We start from the raw sequence: 18,897 nt of genomic DNA on the forward strand, positions 1-18,897 counted from the left end.
ACCAGGGCTGGGTCTGGGGCGGCGAGCCCGGCGCCCGCCACCCTCCCCAAGGGGACACCCCATCATCCCTGGAGGCCCAGCCTGCACCCAGCCACCTCTAACGGGTCCCTTGGCCATCTTTGGTGGCCATCCTTCCACCAAAGCTGCCACTCCCCTGCGCAGTGTGATTTTCCAACACGGGGACGGGACCTCTGCTGTCCCTTCTCTGTCTGGACGCCACCAGCCACGCCCACTGCAGCCTCTTCAGTTTAGACCCCAGACCCTTCCCACCTGTCCCCATCTTCCTTCCGACAGGGACGCCTGAGCTCCCGCTGCACCTGCGTGCTGTGCGACCACATGCGACCCGTTCCGCCCTGTGGCCACACCTTCGCACCTGCCATTCCTTCGAGACCCCTTTCCCCCCTCGCCTGCCCCATGAAGCCCCTGCAAAACCTGCAGACTCTGGGCAGCCAGTAAGGGCCACCCTCTGACCGGCCACTCTGGCCCTGGGCAGTGGATGTTGTCACCCTGCTGTCATCCTGAGCAATACACTCTCCAAGGACACTCTGCTACAGATGTCACCTGCCTGACACGGTCCCCAGGCTGGGCAGGTGTCCCTGGGCCCACCTAGCAGACATGAGCAGGCGTGTGGTCCGCGTCACCTCTGCCACCTCTTCCCAGGCCCCTGCCCTGGCCCACACCAGTCCCGTGCTGGCGCGGACTTCCGCCTCGACATACCCTGCCCGAATCTCGGATTCAAGGCACGAGAGAGGGCAGTCACCTAAGTCACAGCACGGACCCCGTGGGCGACATCTGGTCTGTCCCGCCAACCCCGAGATGGGAAGGGGCCGCGTGCAGACCCCTCCCCGGCAGGCCGTGCGCTGGGGGGAGCAGCGTGTCCCACCCAAAGGTCCACGTCCACTTGGAACCTCTGAATGCCACCTCATCTGGGCACGAAGTCTCTGCAGATGTAACCATGCCCAGATGAGGCTGTCCCGGAGTGGGGTGGGCCCTAAATCCAGTGACTGGTGGCAGGACAAGAGGACACAGAGAGACACTGGGAGCAGAGCCAAAAGTGAGGACAAAGGCAGAGATGGAAGCCATGTGGATATGAGCCGAGGCAGGCCAAAGGACACCTAGAGCCACTAGAAGCCACAAAAAGGCAAGGAAGGCTTAATTTCTGGGGTTTTGTGTGTGTGTGTGTGTTTTCTTTTAAGAGATAGAGCATCACTTTCTGGCCCAGGCTGGAGTGCAGGGACATGATCATAGCTCACTGCAACCTCAAACTCCTGGGCTTACCCATCCTCTCATTTCAGCCTCCCAAGTAGCTAGGACTACAGGTACGTGCCACCACACCCATTTTTCTTGTAGGCAACGGGGTCTTGCTATGTTGTCCAGGCTGGTCTTGAACTCCCGGATTCAAGCCACCCACCCGCCTCAGTCTCCCAAAGCGCTGGGATCACAGGCGTGAGCCACCGCACCTAGCCGGATTTCTGGTCTTTAAAGCCACCCCGTTAGCAGTAATTAGTTGCGGCAGCCCCGGGAAACAAACATGGCTGGAAACCCCGGGTGGCCCCCTTCTGACGGCTCCGAGCTCCTGCAGCTCCTTCAGGTACCTGGGCTGGCTGCTAGATCGTTCCAACAGGTGTCATCCCAGCTGCCACCATGCCCTGCTCAGTCCTGCCTCCAAGCTTTCGCTTCTGCTGTTCCCTCGCCTGGAACAGCCTCCCTCAGCCTCACCGATGTTCTCACCAGGGTTCCAATCTGCCTCGGAGCTTCCCTGAATCTGCCCCTTTCTCAGCCCGGGGTGGGGTGGGGTGGGGGTCCCTGGTTTCCCTAACGAGCTGTGCTTTCCTCCCTGTCCCTGGGGCATTCACCGCCCCCCTCCTTCCCCCCACCTCCAGCTAGCCCTGTGAGTCTTGGAGGGTCTTTCCCCACCAATGAAAGCTCCACCCTGAATTCTCAAAATCTGCAAAATGGAAGAAAAGTTGCCATTGCCTTGCCCACCCTAAAGTGTCGCTTTCCACGCACGGGCATGTAACTCTGACTCTTCAGCTGTCGTCAGGACACGGCAGATTAGTCTAGGAGCCCCCAGCGCACTGTGCCTCCATCCCGCCAGGGAAGGGCCAGGCTGGGAAGAACTCACGGCTGGCGGGGGAGGGGCAGGCCTCGCAGGGTCTGTTCCAGGCCTGGCCGATGTCGTAGGAGCAGCAGCACATCTTCCGGGTCAGGTTGAACGCCAGCTCATTCTGACATGTGCCGTTATACTGCCGGAAGCAGACGCTCTTCCTCAAATCTGCAGTTGGAGTTAGGGGGAAGACTGTGGGTAAGGCCGCCTAAGTCAGAGGAAGAGAAAGCCAAAACATATGGGAACACATTCATGGATCCATTTGAAAATTACTGGCTTGATGTCTCCCCCCACAATACATTCGGGGAATGCTATTCAGGTTTTGGTGGGGTTTTTTGGGCAGTGCACAACCTGGGCAACTGCTCATGGCAGTCCTGGGCTCCTGGGTCCTGCAGCCTTGTTCACTACCACATATCAGCAATTCAAACATGCTTACTCTGCCTCTCTTTCCTCCCCCAAGCACACCTCTCTATGCTCTTCCAAGGCTTGGAGACTTCCGGCACTCTCTCCCAAACCCTCGTGTGGCTTTCGTAACTGCCATTTCCCTGTGTCATCACACTTCCTACCCATGCACTTGTTGCCACCGTTGACTTGCAGGTACTCCGCAGGGCAGACACAAGTGTAGTTGCCCAGGGTGTTGTAGCAGGTGCCGGGGCCACAGATGCCCGGGCGTGTGGAGCATTCATCGATATCTGCAGGGGAGGAAGGGTTGGAAGGGGACAGGTAGGCAGTGTCCAGGAACTGTCTGGATGACTTCCCGCCTGAGGCCCAGTGCAGCCATTTCACCAGGGGCTTGAGTTCCACGCCAACATCAGCTTAAAATGCACAGACATCTTAGTGATACGGAATTAAGTGGGAAAAAAAAGTTTAAGTGGCATTAAGTGGGAAAAAAAGTTTACTATGATATTACTTCTATTAGAAAAAAATAATGACCTAGGCCCATGAGTCAATTTATTATCACTAAGAAAGGAGCAACCCTGTCCTCCTACTGTGAATGTGATCGGAAAGCAAGAGCCCTATGTAAAAAGTATTCTTTGAAAAAAAAAAAAAAGTTGATTCTCAATCTGATCAATAGTCTGGAGACAGCAAGCTTGTTCTATAAGAGGCCAGATTACGTTGGTTCTGTGAGCCAAACTGCAGTGTCTGTCATGATTATTCAACCTTCTGTTGTAGCGCCAAAGCAGCCACAGACAGTATGTAAATGAACTGTGGGATTGGCTGTGCTCCAAGAAAACTTTATTTATGGATCCTGAAATTTGAATCCCACGTAATTTTCACGGGCCACAAAATGTTATTCTTCTTTTGATCTCCTTTCAAACACTTTAAAAAGATGTAAACCAGTTTTCTCAGCCAGTGTGCAAAAAAACAGGTGGCAGAATATTAGCATGCCAGGAGTGATGTCACCAAAGACAGCAGACCAGGGAACTCCACAGCGCCGTTCCTCCACAAAAGGAACTACTTGGAGCTGCCAAAAAACGACAAGATCCACTTTTGCGGAACTCTGGAATCCAGTCAAAAACTTATAGCAACGGGGGAAAGACTTATGAAGCAAGAAGCTGCTGGACTGTGGTAAGAGAGTGCTGTGGCCTCTTCAAGTGTCTGCCTGCCACCCCCCCCACCCCACAGAGTGACAGCAGCCATGAGGATCTTAAAAGTAGTAACAGAAAAGCAACAAACACATCACGACAAAAAAGATCCTCGATAAGATTAACAGCCAATTTCTCATCGGAGACCATGGAAGCCAGAAAACAGTGGGATGACATTTAAAGTGCTGAAAGAAAAAAAAAAAAAAGAAACTGTCAACCAAGAATTCTGTATCTGGCAAAACTAACTACCCTTTGGAAATGAAGGAGAATTTAAGATCATCCCAGATAAACAAAAACAGAGGGAGTTTATGTCTTCCAAATGGGATGAAAAGACACTAAACAGTAACCCAAAGCTATATAAAAAAAATAGAGAACAAAAAAATAAATAAAAAGAGAAGAAAAAGAAAAAACAATGATAAAGGTGGCTATGTAGGTATATATAAAAGCCAGGAGTATTGCATTTTTGGATAGTAACTCCTACTTTTTTTCCTGTATGATTTAAAAGATGAATACACAAAATGATTGTTATTAGTATACGTTAATGGGCACACAAGGTATAAAGATGCAATTTGTGACAATAACAACATAAAATGGAAGGATGGAGCTGTCAGGAAGCAGAACTGTTGTGTATTATTTAAACTAACTTGATATTAATTCAAAATTGATCATTGTAAAGTTAAGGTATTAATTGTAATCCAAAGATAAAAACTAAAAAAATACAGAAAAAGAAACAAGAGGAGAATCAAGTAGGTCCACTAGAAAAAAAATCAATTGATAAAAAAGGAATGCAATAATGGAGGAATTGAGAAACAAAAAAGATATAGCACATATTGGAAACAAATAGTAAAATATTTAAAGTAAGTTCTTCTTTATTAGTAATTAATTATGTAAATGAATTAGGACAGAGATTGATAGAATGGATAAAAAATAAAAATATGATCCAAAGATGTGCTGTTTTTAAGAGACTCAGTTGAGATCCAAAGACACAAATAAGTTGAAAGCATAGAAAAAGATATTCCAAGCAAATAGTAACCAAAAGAGAGCTGATGTTGCTATATCAGATAAAACAGACTTTAAGTCCAAAACTGCTGTAAGACACAAAAGACATTATATGTTGATGGAATAATCATTCATCAAGAAGGTATAACAGGCCGGGTGCGGTGTCTTACGCCTCTAATCCTAGCACTCTGGGAGGCTGAGGCTGGTGGATCGCTCAAGGTCAGGAGTTCAAAACCAGCATGAGCAAGAGTGAGACCCCGTCTCTACTAAACATAGAAAGAAATTAATTGGCCAACTAAAAATAGATAGATAGAAAAAATTAGCTGGGCATGCTGGTGCATGCCTGTACTCCCAGCTACTCGGGGGGCTGAGGCAGAAGGACTGCTTGAGCCCAGGAGTTTGAGGTTGCTGTGAGCTAGGCTGATGCCACAGCACTCCAGCCCAGGCAACAGAGTGAGACTCTGTCTGAAAAAAAGAAAAGAAAAAGAAGGTACAACAATTATGCACATATATGCACCTAAGAACAGAGCCCCAAAATACATGATGCAAAAACTAATAAAAAGGAAGGGGAAAAGACAGCTGTGCAATAATAGTTGAAAAATTCAATACCCCACTTTCAATAATGGATAGAATAACTAAAGATCAACAAGAAAACAGAGGACTTCAACAACATCACTATGAGCCAACCAGACCTTACAGACATCTATAGAACATGCAACCCAGCAACACATTTTCTCAAGTGCCCATGGAAAATTCTCCAGAGTAGATCATATATTAGGCCACAAAACAAGTCTCAATACATTTTAAAACGTTAAAAAATCATACAAAGTATCTTCTCTAACCACAATGGAATAAAACTGAAAGTCAATAACAGGAAGAGAACTGGAAAAGCATGTGGAAATTAAACAACACATTTTGACCAATTGGTCAAGGAAGAAATTACACAGGAAATTGAAAAATACTTTGAGATGAATGAAAACAGCAACACAACATACCAAAGCTATGGGGTGCAGTCAAAGCAGTACTCAGAGGGCAATGTATAGCTGTAAATGCTTCCATTAAAAAAGAAGAAAGATCCAAGACAATAACCCAACTTTATACTTTTTACACTTTTTAGGAAAAGAAGAGTTACTAAACCCAAACAAAGTTCCAAGGGTTAGAGGAGACAGAAAAGGATGAGATATTATTCAAGCATTTTGATTTTTTTTTCCTTTTAGTAGAGACAGGGTCTCACTCTTTCCTCAGGCTGGTCTTGAACTCCTGACCTCAAATAATCCTCCCTCTTCAGCCTCCCAGAGTGTGAGGATTACAGGCTTGAGCCACCGCACCTGGCCAAGAAAACTGATATTCAGATCTTAGATCTCTCTCTCTTCCTTCACCATTTCCTTGATTTTCTAAACAAATCGCTCAGCGTAAAAGAAATGTTGTCCTTGCTCTGATTTCAGTGTCTGGCTGTGTGTGTGGGTGCTCAGTTAATACTGGCTGAAATTGAGGACAAAGGATGGACAAATGGACGGACGAATTAATGAATGAGTGCAGGAATGAATAAATAAACTTGGTATATCGCATTAAAGGAGCTCAGACTCAAGGATCAGCATGGCCGGCCTGAGAGCCTCGTCTATACCACTTGCCAGCTGGTGCTTCTGGATGAGTCACTTCATTTCATTGAGCCTTAGTTTCCACATCTGAAAAATGGGACCATGATAGGAACACATCCCTCATGGCGCAACCACTGTGGTGACTGGAGGAATGACGAAGAGGAGGCTCAGCACGGTGGTGGCACACAGTCCCAGACACCGTTAGCCGTTGGTCACCGCTATTATATTCAAACAAGACCAGCAGGGAGACGGGGTAAGTGGAGCTTGAAGGGAAGGAGGGGCTGTTTCTTCTCTTGTCTTTTCCTTGTCACTCTTCGCTCTGGGACTTGGTCAGCTTTTGCTCATGAAAGAAAGGGCATGGTTGCAAAGCCAGGTCACTTCTAACTGGGTGGGGGGCAGAGGTCAGAGGTCGGAGGTCAGACAACGGGGAGGAGAGAGACGCTCCCAGTCTGGGCGGAGTGCACGCTCACCCTCGCAGATGCGGGTGTCCTCACGGAGGTGGTGGCCAGCTGGGCACTCGCACTGGAAGCTGCCGAAGGTGTTGACGCAGTCGCCCCCCTGGCACAGCCCTGGCAGCTCCTGGCACTCGTCAATGTCTGTCAGGGAGGGAGGAAGCCACGCTTGGAAGCTAAAAACTTGCAGGGGACTTGGGGGACACCTACACCCTGCCCTGGGCTCTCCGGGGCTCCCTCTAGGATCCCCAAAAGCTATCCCATGGCTGTTGGACATTCGGAGGGTCTGTCTTGAAGGAGCTGGACCCAGACTCTCTTGAGTTAATGTTATCCTAAGTTCAGCTCTTTTCCTTTCATCTGTTAGTTCATCCTTCCATCCACCTGTAGTTTCCTCTGGATGGAATGTCTTCTCCAACCTCCATCACTCCCTATGGGTACAGTGAATGGGAGGATGGATAGATGGGTGGATGGATGGGTAGGTGGGTGGATGGGTGGATGGATGGGTGGGTGGGTGGATAGATGACTGGATGGATGGATGGGTGGGTAGGTGGGTGGATGGATAGGTGGGTGGATGCATGGATGGATGGGTGGATGGATGGATGGGTGGGTGGATGGGTGGGTGGATGGATGGGTGGGTGGATGGATGGATGGGTGGATGGATGGGTAGGTGTGTGGATGGATAGGTAGGTGGATGTGTAATGGATAGATGATTGAATGAATGGATGGGTAAGTGGATGGGTAGATGGATGGGTAGGGTAGGTGGGTGGATGGTTAGGTGGGTGGATGGGTAGGTGGATGGATGGGTAGGTGGGTGGATAGATGATTGGATGGATGGATGGGTAGGTGGGTGGATGGATGTGTGGGTAGATGCATTGATGGATGGGTGGATGGGTGGATGGATGGGTAGGTGGGTGGGTAGGTGGGTGGATGGATGGGTGGGTGGATGGGTGGATGGATGGGTAGGTGGGTGGATAGACGATTGGATGGATGGATGGGTAGGTGGGTGGATGGATGGATGGGTGGATGCATTGATGGATGGGTGGATGGATGGGTGGGTGGATGCATTGATGGATGGGTGGGTGGGTGGATAGATGATTGGATAGATGGATGAGTAGGTGGGTGGATGGATGGATGGATGGATGGGTAGGTGGGTGGTTGGATGGGTGGGTGGATGGATGGGTGGATGGGTGAGTGGATGGGTGGGCAGATAGATGGATGGATGGGTGGATGGGTGGATGGATGGGTAGGTTCGTGGATAGATGGAGGGATGGGTGGATGAATGGATGGATCGGTGGGTGGATAGATGAATATTAAAAGTAGTGGATGGAGGAATAATAAAGTGGATCAATGAATGAGAAGATGAATTAGTGGATAGATGGGTGAGTAGATGGATGGATGGATGGATGGGTAGAAGAGTGAAGGGATGGGTGGTGCATGGGCGAATGAGTGGATGGATGGATGGGTATTTGATGGATGTACGGGTATCTTGATGGATGGATGGGTATCTGGATGGATGGATGGGTAGATGGATGGGTGGGTAGATGGATAGGTGAGTAGGAATACATGGATGGATGGGCAGATGGGTGAATGTGTTGATGGGGGATGGGGTGTATGGGGAGAAGGAGGGATGGGTAGAGGGAGGAAGGTTGGATGGATGGGTGGATAAACAGATACGTGCATGGGTGAATGGGGCAGAGAAGAATGGATGGATCCAAGGAGGGATCAATAAACCAACAAGTGGAAGAAATGGATGGAAGAATAGATAAAAAAAAAATTCAACACAAACTAACAGCACAGTTTGGTCCTGCTGCCCAGTCTGCAGGCGGGAGGGTGCGCCCCCTCCCCACCAAGAGCTGCTGGACTGTGCACCGCAGCGAGGCGCGGATGGGAGAAACGTCAGCCCCTAGGCGGGAGGAGGGATGGACGGTTCATCAGACACTCACCTTCCAGAATGACAGTGACGGGGTTGGGCCGGAAACCCTCGCCGCCCGGACACAGGGTTCTGTACTCGGCTGCAGGGAGAAACAGGCCCCGGTGAGGGGCTCTGGGGCAGGAACCCTGGGCAAAGCTTAGGGGGAGTGGAGGAGGGGACGTCCCCTGGAAAGGGCTCCAGGGTGGGCCCCATCCCTCACTGTACCACGTTCAACATGTGAGCAGAAGGGTCGTGGCTTGGGGTGTGGGGAGGGCGGAGGATGATTCCTTCCGACCCGAACCGGACCCTAGTGTGACTGCAAGTTTCCCCCCGTGAAAAGAAGACCCTGGACGTTCGCACGTGCACACACCTGACTAGGTGGACACGCACCTCCCTGTTTCACACCTGAGGCCTTTGCACATACTGTTCCCCCGGCATTGCACACCCTTCCCCCATCCTCTGCCGGGAAAACTCCTACTCATGCTTCAAAACCTCACTCAAGCCTCCTTCCCTGGGAAGCCTTGTCTTATCCCCTTCTTCCCCACAGCTTCCTTCGCAGCCATGGCTACGCCTCAGACAAACCCTTAGGATAGATCTGCTCTCACAGCCCTAAAACTGCTGGTTCGGGGGTGAGGCACAGAGTGCTCGGTGTCTGTGGCTCATCCTTCTCTGCGTCCCCAGCCCCTGGCACACTGCACAGAGGAGCTCTCCATGCTTGTTGACTGACTAAGTGATCGACTGACTACAAACAGAGAAGAATTTGCAGAAAGCAGCCTTGGAGAACGGCCAGGGAGCATGCAAGCCCCTCTCCCTCCCTGGGGCTCTGTTTCCCTGCCGCCTAAGGTCCTCCCTTCGCAGAGATGACGGACGGACGCCCCAAGCGCCGGGGTCTCCGCGTGGCTCGGGTCCCCACGCGCGCGTCTCCCGCGCAGGGACTCACTGGTGTTGCCCACCGGGCACGGCTCGCAGGGGTTGCCCCAGGCGCGGCCCAGGGAGCAGCAGCAGGAGGCTCGGGTGACGCCAGCTCCGACCTCGGCGCTGCAGAACGTGCCGCCGTCCCCGCGCGGGTGCGCGTCCAGGAAGCAGTTTCCAAGCCGGGTGTCTGCACGGGGCGGGAAGGGACGGCTGGCAAAGCCGGGGATGCGAAACCCCGGCTGCGCATGCGCGTGAGCGAGCGCCAGGCCGCGTCCCGACAGGTGGCCGAGGACCCGCACGCGTCCCATTCGCCAGGAGCGGGTGGGTCGGAGCAGGGCGACAGCTGAGATGACCTGGACCACAGCCCGCGCCGTCTCGGCTGAGCCCAGAGCCCCCCGGCCGGCCAGAGCCGCGCGCGGACTCACCCACGCAGCCCACCCCGCTGGGGTTCAGCTGGAAATCCGGGGGGCAGCTGCAGACGTAGCTGCCGGGCACGTTGACACACAGGCCGTGGATGCAGCTCACCGGGTCCGCGCACTCGTTGACGTCTGCGGGGAGGACGCGCCGTCCAGCAGGGAGCACTCCCTCCGCCCCCCCCCCCTCCTGGGCAGCCACGGACCTCACCCCGGGGCCACCCCCGGGCACCGGACTGTGGGGCAACGAGGTGGTGCCCTTCCCTGGGAAGAAACCTCAGAGGACGGGAGCCTCCAGTCTGCTCCGTCCCGTTGACCCCCATCCTCCCCGCCCCCCAGCTCTGTCCTACTTGGCGCAGTTTTGCTCCTTTAAAACGCTATCTGAGGCCGGGCGCGGCGGCTCACGCCTGTCATCCCAGCACTCTGGGAGGCCGAGGCGGGAGGATCGCTCGAGGTCAGGAGTTGGAGACCAGCCTGAGCAAGAGCGAGACCCCGTCTCTACTAAAAAAATAGAAAGAAATTAATCGGCCAACTAAAAATAGATAGAAAAAATTAGCCGGGCATGGTGGCGCATGCCTGCAGTCTCAGCTACTCGGGAGGCTGAGGCAGGAGGATCGTTTGAGCCCAGGAGTTGGAGGTTGCTGTGAGCTAGGCTGACGCCATGGCACTCACTCTAGCCTGGGCAACAGAAGTGAGACTCTGTCTCCAAAAACAAACAAACAAAAAGAAACGCTATCTGACGTGACTTTCCTTATTTATTTTTTCATTTATTTATTTAAGAGACACGGTCTCTCTCTGTTGCCCAGGCTGGAGTGCCGTGGTGCAATCATATCTCACTGCAGCCTCGAACTCCTGGGCTCAAGCGATCCTCCTGCCTCAGCCTCCTGAATAGCTAGCCCTATAGGCACACACCACCACCATATCTGGCTAATTTTTAATTTTTTAATTTTTCTTTTTTATAGATGGGGTCTTGCAATGTTGCCCAAGCTGGTTTCAAACTCCTAGGCTCCAGTGACCCTCTCGCCTCGGCCTCCCAAAGTGCTGGGATTTACAGGTGTGAGCCACCACATCCGGCCTCGAAGCCCATATTTAGAAAACACTTTCAAACCAGGGGTTGGCAAACTCCAACCTGTGGGCCAAATCCGGCCCACTGGCAGTTTGTGTCAATAAAGTTTTATTGGCACACAGGGCCACGCTTACTCATTTACAAATCGTCTCTGGCTGCTTTGGAGCTACAATGGCAGAGTCCAGTCATTGTGTGGCATGCAAAGCCGAAAACATTTACCATCTGCCTGTTTTAAAGTGCACACACACAAGCAGGAGAGGCGTTCCTTAGCTGGGGTGCAAGGGGCACTTCATTCGTTCACTGCATTTATTCAATAAGGGAACAGGTATAGGGAGAGCTGGGGGTATTTCAGATGGAAGGTCAGGCAAGGCCCCCACAGGAGGGCGTTTGAGAAGAAATCTGAGGACAGCAGGGGAGCGAGCTCTGTCCCCCCACCCCCATGCTGGCGGCCCCCACACCTGTGCAGTTGCCGCTGCCGCGGTCCAGCTCGTAGCCCCCGTCACAGACGCAGCGGAACATCCCGGGCAGGTTCTCGCAGCTCCCGGAGGCGCAGAGGTTCCCGAGAGCACACTCGTCCACGTCTGTGGGGACGCCAGGTCAGCCCTCGCCACCCCACAGTCTGCCACGGGGGCCTCCGCCCTGGCCTCTGCCCCGCAGGCCCGGGCCTCACCCCTGCAGGCCCGGCGGTCCTCGGTGGGGTGGAAGCCCATGTGGCACTCGCAGCGGTACCCGCCCGGCGCGTTCAGGCACTGCCCGTTGTCGCAGAGGCCCGCGTCCTCGGCACATTCGTCTCTGTCTGGGGGGGCCCCGAGAGGCGGAGGGTGGAGGGCCGGCCGGGCCGGGACCCGCACCGGGCGGGCGGGTAGGGGGGAGACTCCCGGGTCGCTCAAACCCTTCACCGTCACACGGTCGCGGGCAAGTGGCACTGGGACTCAGATCTTTCACTGGGGAGCCGGAGGCCGACGACCGACCGAGTTGGGGCCAGGGAGGGGCGGGGGCTTCTGGACACTCCGACTCTGGCCAGGAGGGGCAAGGAGGGGACACGGCCACTCGGGAGTGGAGGGAGTGAGAGAGAGGCTGCTGCGGTCTCCAGCGCCCACGGTGGGGTGGCAGGTCAGAGTGAGGTTGACTGACCGCCTCGGCCACCATGCGTCTGGCGCCCCTGGCTGCCCCTCTGGGACCCCAATCTCACCTCGGCAGGAGAAGCCATCCCCGGAGAAGCCCTGGTGGCAGGCGCAGCGGTAGGAGCTGGGGACGTTGAGGCAGGCGGCGCTCGGGCTGCACCGGTGCTCCCGGGTGGCGCACTCGTCCAGGTCTGCAGGGGACGGAGCCAGAGCCCCCCGGGTGTGCACCGGGGGACCGCAGGGGTGCAGACCCCCAACCCCAGCCCCGGATGGCCCCCGCAGCCGCCCTCAGCGCCACCACCCTGAGCCTTGCGTCCAGGTACTCACCGTGACATTCGATGCCGTCCCCCATCCAGCCTGGCTGGCACCTGCAGCGGAAACTCCCGGGAATGTTGAAGCAGGAGGCGTGGCTGTCACAGGTGTGTCCCCCAAGCTCACACTCGTCCACGTCTGAGGGACCGCGGGGACCCGATCACCGAAGGGGAGAGTCAATGCAATGGCAGCTGAAAGAGCAAAGACCTTCCCTCCCTAGGGGAAGGGCTGGCCCAGAAAGCCCCTTCGCACCCACCCGGGGGGGGCTTCCGTCTCCTCCCAGAGCTCCAACCTAAACAGACGTGGCATTATAGCAGCCCTGCAGAAATGGTCTGAACTGGCAGCATGAGAGACTTAGGCTAGACATTCAGAGGGACCGTCCTAATGAACATGCCCTCTCTCCAAACCAAGACTTCCCTCTATGCTAGCATTTCCAATCCTGAGACAATTCTGCACCAGCCTTATAACCTCTGCAAGTCTCATACCCAGGTGGCTACTATTTCACTCAACATTTCTCTGTTGGACCCCCTCACTCTCTGTAACGTGAATGTGTTTTAAAAGAAAATTTTATATCAACGTCAACCACCTCTAAGAAGCCACGGTTTGGGCCGGGCGCGGTGGCTCACGCCTGTAATCCTAGCACTCTGGGAGGCCGAGGCGGGCGGATTGCTCAAGGTCAGGAGTTCAAAACCAGCCTGAGCGAGACCCCGTCTCTACCATAAAAATAGAAAGAAATTAATTGGCCAACTAATATATATAATATAAAAATCAGCCGGGCATGGTGGCTCGTGCCTGTAGTCCCAGCTACTCGGGAGGCTGAGGCAGGAGGATTGCTTGAGCCCAGGAGCTTGAGGTTGCTGTGAGCTAGGCTGACGCCATGGCACTCACCCTAGCCTAGGCAAGAAAGCGAGACTCTGTCTCAAAAAAAAAAAAAGAAAAAAAAAAAGAAGCCACGGTTTGATGCTCTGTTATGCAACGTTTGTTTCTAGCACAAATTAAAATAACTGCATAACTGGAGGAGGTAGAATTGTCCCCACAGCTCACTGTAACCTTGAACTCCTGGGCTCCAGTGACCTTCCCGCCTCAGCCTTCCAAGCAGTTGGGACTATAGGAGCGCACCACCACGCCCAGCTAATGTTTCTTTTTTAATTTATTTTTTGTAAAGATGGGGTCTTGCTATATTGCCCAGGCTGGTCTCAAACTCCTGGCCTCCTGCCTCGGCCTCCCAAAGTGCTGGGATTATAGGCATGAGCCACCGCACCTGGCCCTGTTTTTGCTTTCACACGAGACCCTGTCAGTGGGAATGCGTAAGAATGAATTCTGGCCAGCTCTGTACCCCACTAGCTGGCGCACCGAGGGAGCCTCCGGGGTCCCCCCTGCCTGCACCTCTGACCACTGGCTCACCGGAGCAGCCCGTGGCTCCCTTCCTGACGACGTATCCCAGCCGGCAGTGGCACACGAAGGAGCCTCTGGTGTTCTCACAGCTCCCATGGAGGCAGGCGTGGGGGTTCAGGTCACATTCGTTCACGTCTGTAGGGGCAGAGGGCGTGAGGCCTCAGGGCTGAGTGCTGGGGCCACGGGAGAGGAAATGGGAGAGATACGACATTCCTGAGCGTCCCACCATGCGGGTCCCCTTTGGGCATCTCCAGGGCTGGGGAGCTCACTCCGCTTCCACCACTGGGCCGCCAGGAATGTTCTGTGAACATCTAGCGCATATTCCAAGGAATACACCAAGTGTGTATTCCCAAAAGGATTTTGTGGTCAAATACATTTAGGGAATGCAGGCTTCAACAAAGCTGATCAAGTTTTTCCTCCTACAGGACTTGTCAGAGCCTTTACGCCAATGCGCCTACTGGATCTGCTATAGGGATATGGAGCAGATAGAATTCCCTAAATGTATTTGGGGACTTGCTCACAAGTTTCTTTTTAGGAGATCCCTGAGGCTTCTGTGAGCCAGAACACTTTAAGTTCCACTGGGCTGCACAAGACTTCTTGGGTGGGAGTTACATTGTTACTTCCTGAAAATTCCCCAAGCTGGCTTCAGCTCTGCCCTGATAGGGGACGCAGTATACTTCTCCTGTCCAGGCTCCGAGATGACCTGGAGCCAGGTGAGGACAGTGATCGCCACCCGAACATCCTGGGGGTGCTAAGCCTCTTCCCCACCTTGTTCAGCCTCCTCTGCAAACAACCCCTTTGTCTTTGGTGATCTGAAAGCCCGGCCCTTGCGCCCTCTCATAGGTACTGGGGACCTGGTGAGTACTCAACAAACGGAATTCAGAAGAATGCGGCTCAGGGTGCTGTGCATCTGCAAGTGAGAGCCGTGGGCTTGGGGAAGGGGGCTCAGGGTCCCGGGGACCCCCAAGCAGAATATCCACCGTGGCTACAATGCCTCAACTTCTCTTTCCTGCGTGTGGCAGGGAGGGGACCCGGTTTGCCATGCCCGGGTCCTTACGGAAGATGTGGCGTGCAGATTCCGACGCTGCCCTCCACCCCCACGGTCCCTGCTTCTTACCAACGCACGTGCTCATGTCTGGTGTGGCCACGAAGCCATCATAGCACCGGCAGCGGTGACCTCCCGGAATGTTGGTGCACTGGCCCTGGTCACAGATGTCCGGGTTCTCCCTGCACTCGTCCACATCTGGGGGAGCAGGCAGGGGGCAGGGGTGAAGAGAGGGAGCAGACAGGGGGGCAGGGGTGAAGGAAGGGAGCAGGCAGGGGGCAGGGGTGAAGGGAGGGAGCAGGCAGGGGGCAGGGGTGAAGGGAGGGAGCAGGCAGGGGGGCAGGGGTGAAGGAAGGGAGCAGGCAGGGGCAGGGGTGAAGGCAGGGAGCAGGCAGAGGGCAGGGGTGAAGGGAGGGAGCAGGCAGGGCCAGGGGTGACGGCAGGGAGCAGGCAGGGGGCAGGGTTAAAGGCAGGGGCAGGGGTGAAGGCAGGGAACAGGCAAGGGGCAGGGGTGAAGGCAGGGAGCAGGCAGGGGCAGGGGTGAAGGCAGGGAGCAGGCAGGGCCAGGGGTGAAGGCAGGGAGCAGGCAGGGCCAGGGGTGAAGGCAGGGAGCAGGCAGGGCCAGGGGTGAAGGCAGGGAGCAGGCAGAGGGCAGGGGTGAAGGCAGGGGGCAGGTAGAGGGCAGGGGTGAAGGCAGGGAGCAGGCAAGGTGCAGGGGTGAAGGCAGGGAGCAGGTAGAGGGCAGGGGTGAAGGGAGGGAGCATGCAGGGGCGGGGTGAAGGCAGGGAGCAGGCAGAGGCAGGGGTGAAGGCAGGGAGCAGGCAGGGGGCAGGGGTGAAGACAGGGAGCAGGCAGGGGGCAGGGGTGAAGGCAGGGAGCAGGCAGGGGGCAGGGGTGAAGGCAGGGAGCAGGCAGGGGCAGGGGTGAAGGCAGGGGCAGGAGTGAAGGCAGGGAGCAGGCAGGGGCAGGGGTGAAGGCAGGGAGCAGGCAGGGGCAGGGGTGAAGGCAGGGGCAGGAGTGAAGGCAGGGAGCAAGCAGGGGCAGGGATGAAGGCAGGGGGCACCAGGGGCAGGGGTGAAGGCAGGGAGCAGGCAGGGGCAGTGGTGAAGGCAGGGAGCAGGCTGGGGCAGGGGTGAAGGCAGGGAGCAGGCTGGGGCAGGGGTGAAGGCGGGGGGCACCAGGGGCAGGGGTGAAGGCAGGGAGCAGGCCGGGGCCCGCCCACCTGCGCACGCGCTCCCGCCGGGCGCCAGCGCGTAGCCGGGCGGGCAGCCGCAGCGGTGGCCGCCCTGGGCGTTCAGGCAGCGCGCGGCGCAGCCCCCGTTGCGCACGCGGCACTCGTCCACGTCTGCAGGGGCGGGGCGGACAGGGAGGGCTGGGGCGGGCGGGCCGCCGCTCTGGGGACAGGAGCGAGCGGGCGTCTAGGTGCGGGCAGGAGGGGCGGCCGCTGCGGGGCCCGCGGGCTGGCAGACGCGGCACAGGCTCACCCACGCAGCCCTGGCGCTCGGGCGTGGCCTGGAAGCCGGCGTCGCAGGAGCAGTGGAAGCCGCCCAGGACGTTGACGCACTGGCCGTGGGGACACAGGCCGTCCCGCAGGGAGCACTCGTCCACGTCTGCAGGGAGCGCAGGGCTGGCGGGGGAGGCCCGGGACAGGGACCTGCCGCGCCCCGCCTGCCGCCGGCGTGGCCGCGAGTCACACTCGGACACACACGCGTGCCAAAGAGCCACGCTGCTGCCAGGGCACACGCCATGCACGGCCTCACGCCCGCCCGTGCACACGCCAGACCCCGCACACTCGCACCCAGTGCAGACACACGCGCTCACACACACACCGCACACCCGCCCGTGGACACGCCAGGCCCCCCACACTCGCACCCAGTGCAAACACACGCGTTCACACACGCACCTCACACCCGCCCGTGCACACGCCACGCCCCCGCACACTCGCACCCAGTGCAGACACACGCGCTCACACACACACCTCACACCCGCCCGTGCACACGCCAGGCCCCCGCACACTCGCACCCAGTGCAAACACACGCGCTCACACACACACCTCACACCCGCCCGTGCACACGCCAGGCCCCCGCACACTCGCACCCAGTGCAGACACACGCGCTCACACACACACCTCACACCCGCCCGTGCACACGCCAGGCCCCCCACACTCGCACCCAGTGCAAACACACACTCACACACACACCTCACACCCGCCCGTGCACACGCCAGGCGCCCGCACACTCGCACCCAGTGCAGACACGCGAGCTCACACACACACCTCACACCCGCCCGTGCACACGCCAGGCCCCCACACACTCGCACCCAGTGCAGACACACGCGCTCACCCACACACCTCACACCCGCCCGTGCACACGCCAGGCCCCCACACACTCGCACCCAGTGCAGACACACCCACTCACACACACACCTCACACCCGCCCGTGCACACGCCAGGCCCCCACACACTCGCACCCAGTGCAGACACACACTCACACACACACCTCACACCCGCCCGTGCACACGCCAGGCCCCCACACACTCGCACCCAGTGCAGACACACGCGCTCACACACACCTCACACCCGCCCGTGCACACGCCAGGCCCCCACACACTCGCACCCAGTGCAGACACACGCGCTCACACACACACCTCACACCCGCCCGTGCACACGCCAGGCCCCCACACACTCGCACCCAGTGCAGACACACGCGCTCACACACACACCTCACACCCGCCCGTGCACACGCCAGGCCCCCACACACTCGCACCCAGTGCAGACACACGCGCTCACACACACACCTCACACCCGCCCGTGCACACGCCAGGCCCCCACACACTCGCACCCAGTGCAGACACACGCGCTCACACACACACCTCACACCCGCCCGTGCACACGCCAGGCCCCCACACACTCGCACCCAGTGCAGACACACACTCACACACACACCTCACACCCGCCCGTGCACACGCCAGGCCCCCGCACACTCGCACCCAGTGCAGACACACGCTCACAAACACACCGCACACCCGCCCGTGCACACGCCAGGCCCCCCACACTCGCACCCAGTGCAAACACACACTCACACACACACCTCACACCCGCCCGTGCACACGCCAGGCCCCCGCACACTCGCACCCAGTGCAGACACGCGAGCTCACACACACACCTCACACCCGCCCGTGCACACGCCAGGCCCCCACACACTCGCACCCAGTGCAGACACACGCGCTCACACACACACCTCACACCCGCCCGTGCACACGCCAGGCCCCCACACACTCGCACCCAGTGCAGACACACGCGCTCACACACACACCTCACACCCGCCCGTGCACACGCCAGGCTCTACACACTCGCACCCAGTGCAAACACACACGCTCACACACGCACCTCACACCCGCCCGTGCACACGCCAGGCCCCCACACACTCGCACCCAGTGCAGACACGCGAGCTCACACACACACCTCACACCCGCCCGTGCACACGCCAGGCCCCCACACACTCGCACCCAGTGCAAACACACGCGCTCACACACGCACCTCACACCCGCCCGTGCACACGCCAGGCCCCCACACACTCGCACCCAGTGCAAACACACGTGCTCACACGCACACCTCACACCCGCCCGTGCACACGCCAGGCCCCCACACACTCGCACCCAGTGCAGACACACGCTCACACACACACCTCACACCCGCCCGTGCACACGCCAGGCCCCCACACACTCGCACCCAGTGCAGACACACGCTCACACACACACCTCACACCCGCCCGTGCACACGCCAGGCCCCCACACACTCGCACCCAGTGCAGACACACGCGTTCACACACACACCTCACACCCGCCCACGCACACGCCAGGCCCCCACACACTCGCACCCAGTGCAAACACACGCTCACACACGCACCTCACACCCGCCCGTGCACACGCCAGGCCCCCCCACTCGCACCCAGTGCAGACACACGCGCTCACA

At 57.0% G+C, this 18,897-nt stretch overlaps 1 protein-coding gene across 1 annotated transcript in view; it reads right to left on the bottom strand.

Moving 5' to 3' along the window:
* Nucleotides 1-18,897, bottom strand: part of FBN3 (fibrillin 3) — a 63,267-nt gene that overhangs the window by 26,681 nt on the left and 17,689 nt on the right. Inside the window, exons 22-35 of the mRNA XM_075998389.1 lie at nucleotides 16,409-16,534; nucleotides 16,147-16,269; nucleotides 14,997-15,122; nucleotides 13,889-14,014; nucleotides 12,500-12,622; nucleotides 12,241-12,363; nucleotides 11,719-11,844; nucleotides 11,507-11,629; nucleotides 9,995-10,117; nucleotides 9,595-9,756; nucleotides 8,686-8,754; nucleotides 6,761-6,886; nucleotides 2,674-2,799; nucleotides 2,126-2,275 (exon numbers count right to left, since the gene is read on the bottom strand). Coding sequence (XP_075854504.1) covers nucleotides 2,126-2,275; nucleotides 2,674-2,799; nucleotides 6,761-6,886; nucleotides 8,686-8,754; nucleotides 9,595-9,756; nucleotides 9,995-10,117; nucleotides 11,507-11,629; nucleotides 11,719-11,844; nucleotides 12,241-12,363; nucleotides 12,500-12,622; nucleotides 13,889-14,014; nucleotides 14,997-15,122; nucleotides 16,147-16,269; nucleotides 16,409-16,534 — 1,752 coding nt within the window. The remainder of the gene's footprint in view (nucleotides 1-2,125; nucleotides 2,276-2,673; nucleotides 2,800-6,760; nucleotides 6,887-8,685; nucleotides 8,755-9,594; nucleotides 9,757-9,994; nucleotides 10,118-11,506; nucleotides 11,630-11,718; nucleotides 11,845-12,240; nucleotides 12,364-12,499; nucleotides 12,623-13,888; nucleotides 14,015-14,996; nucleotides 15,123-16,146; nucleotides 16,270-16,408; nucleotides 16,535-18,897) is intronic.

This window comes from Microcebus murinus, chromosome 27 (assembly GCF_040939455.1).
Source record: "Microcebus murinus isolate Inina chromosome 27, M.murinus_Inina_mat1.0, whole genome shotgun sequence".
NCBI lineage: Eukaryota > Metazoa > Chordata > Mammalia > Primates > Cheirogaleidae > Microcebus > Microcebus murinus.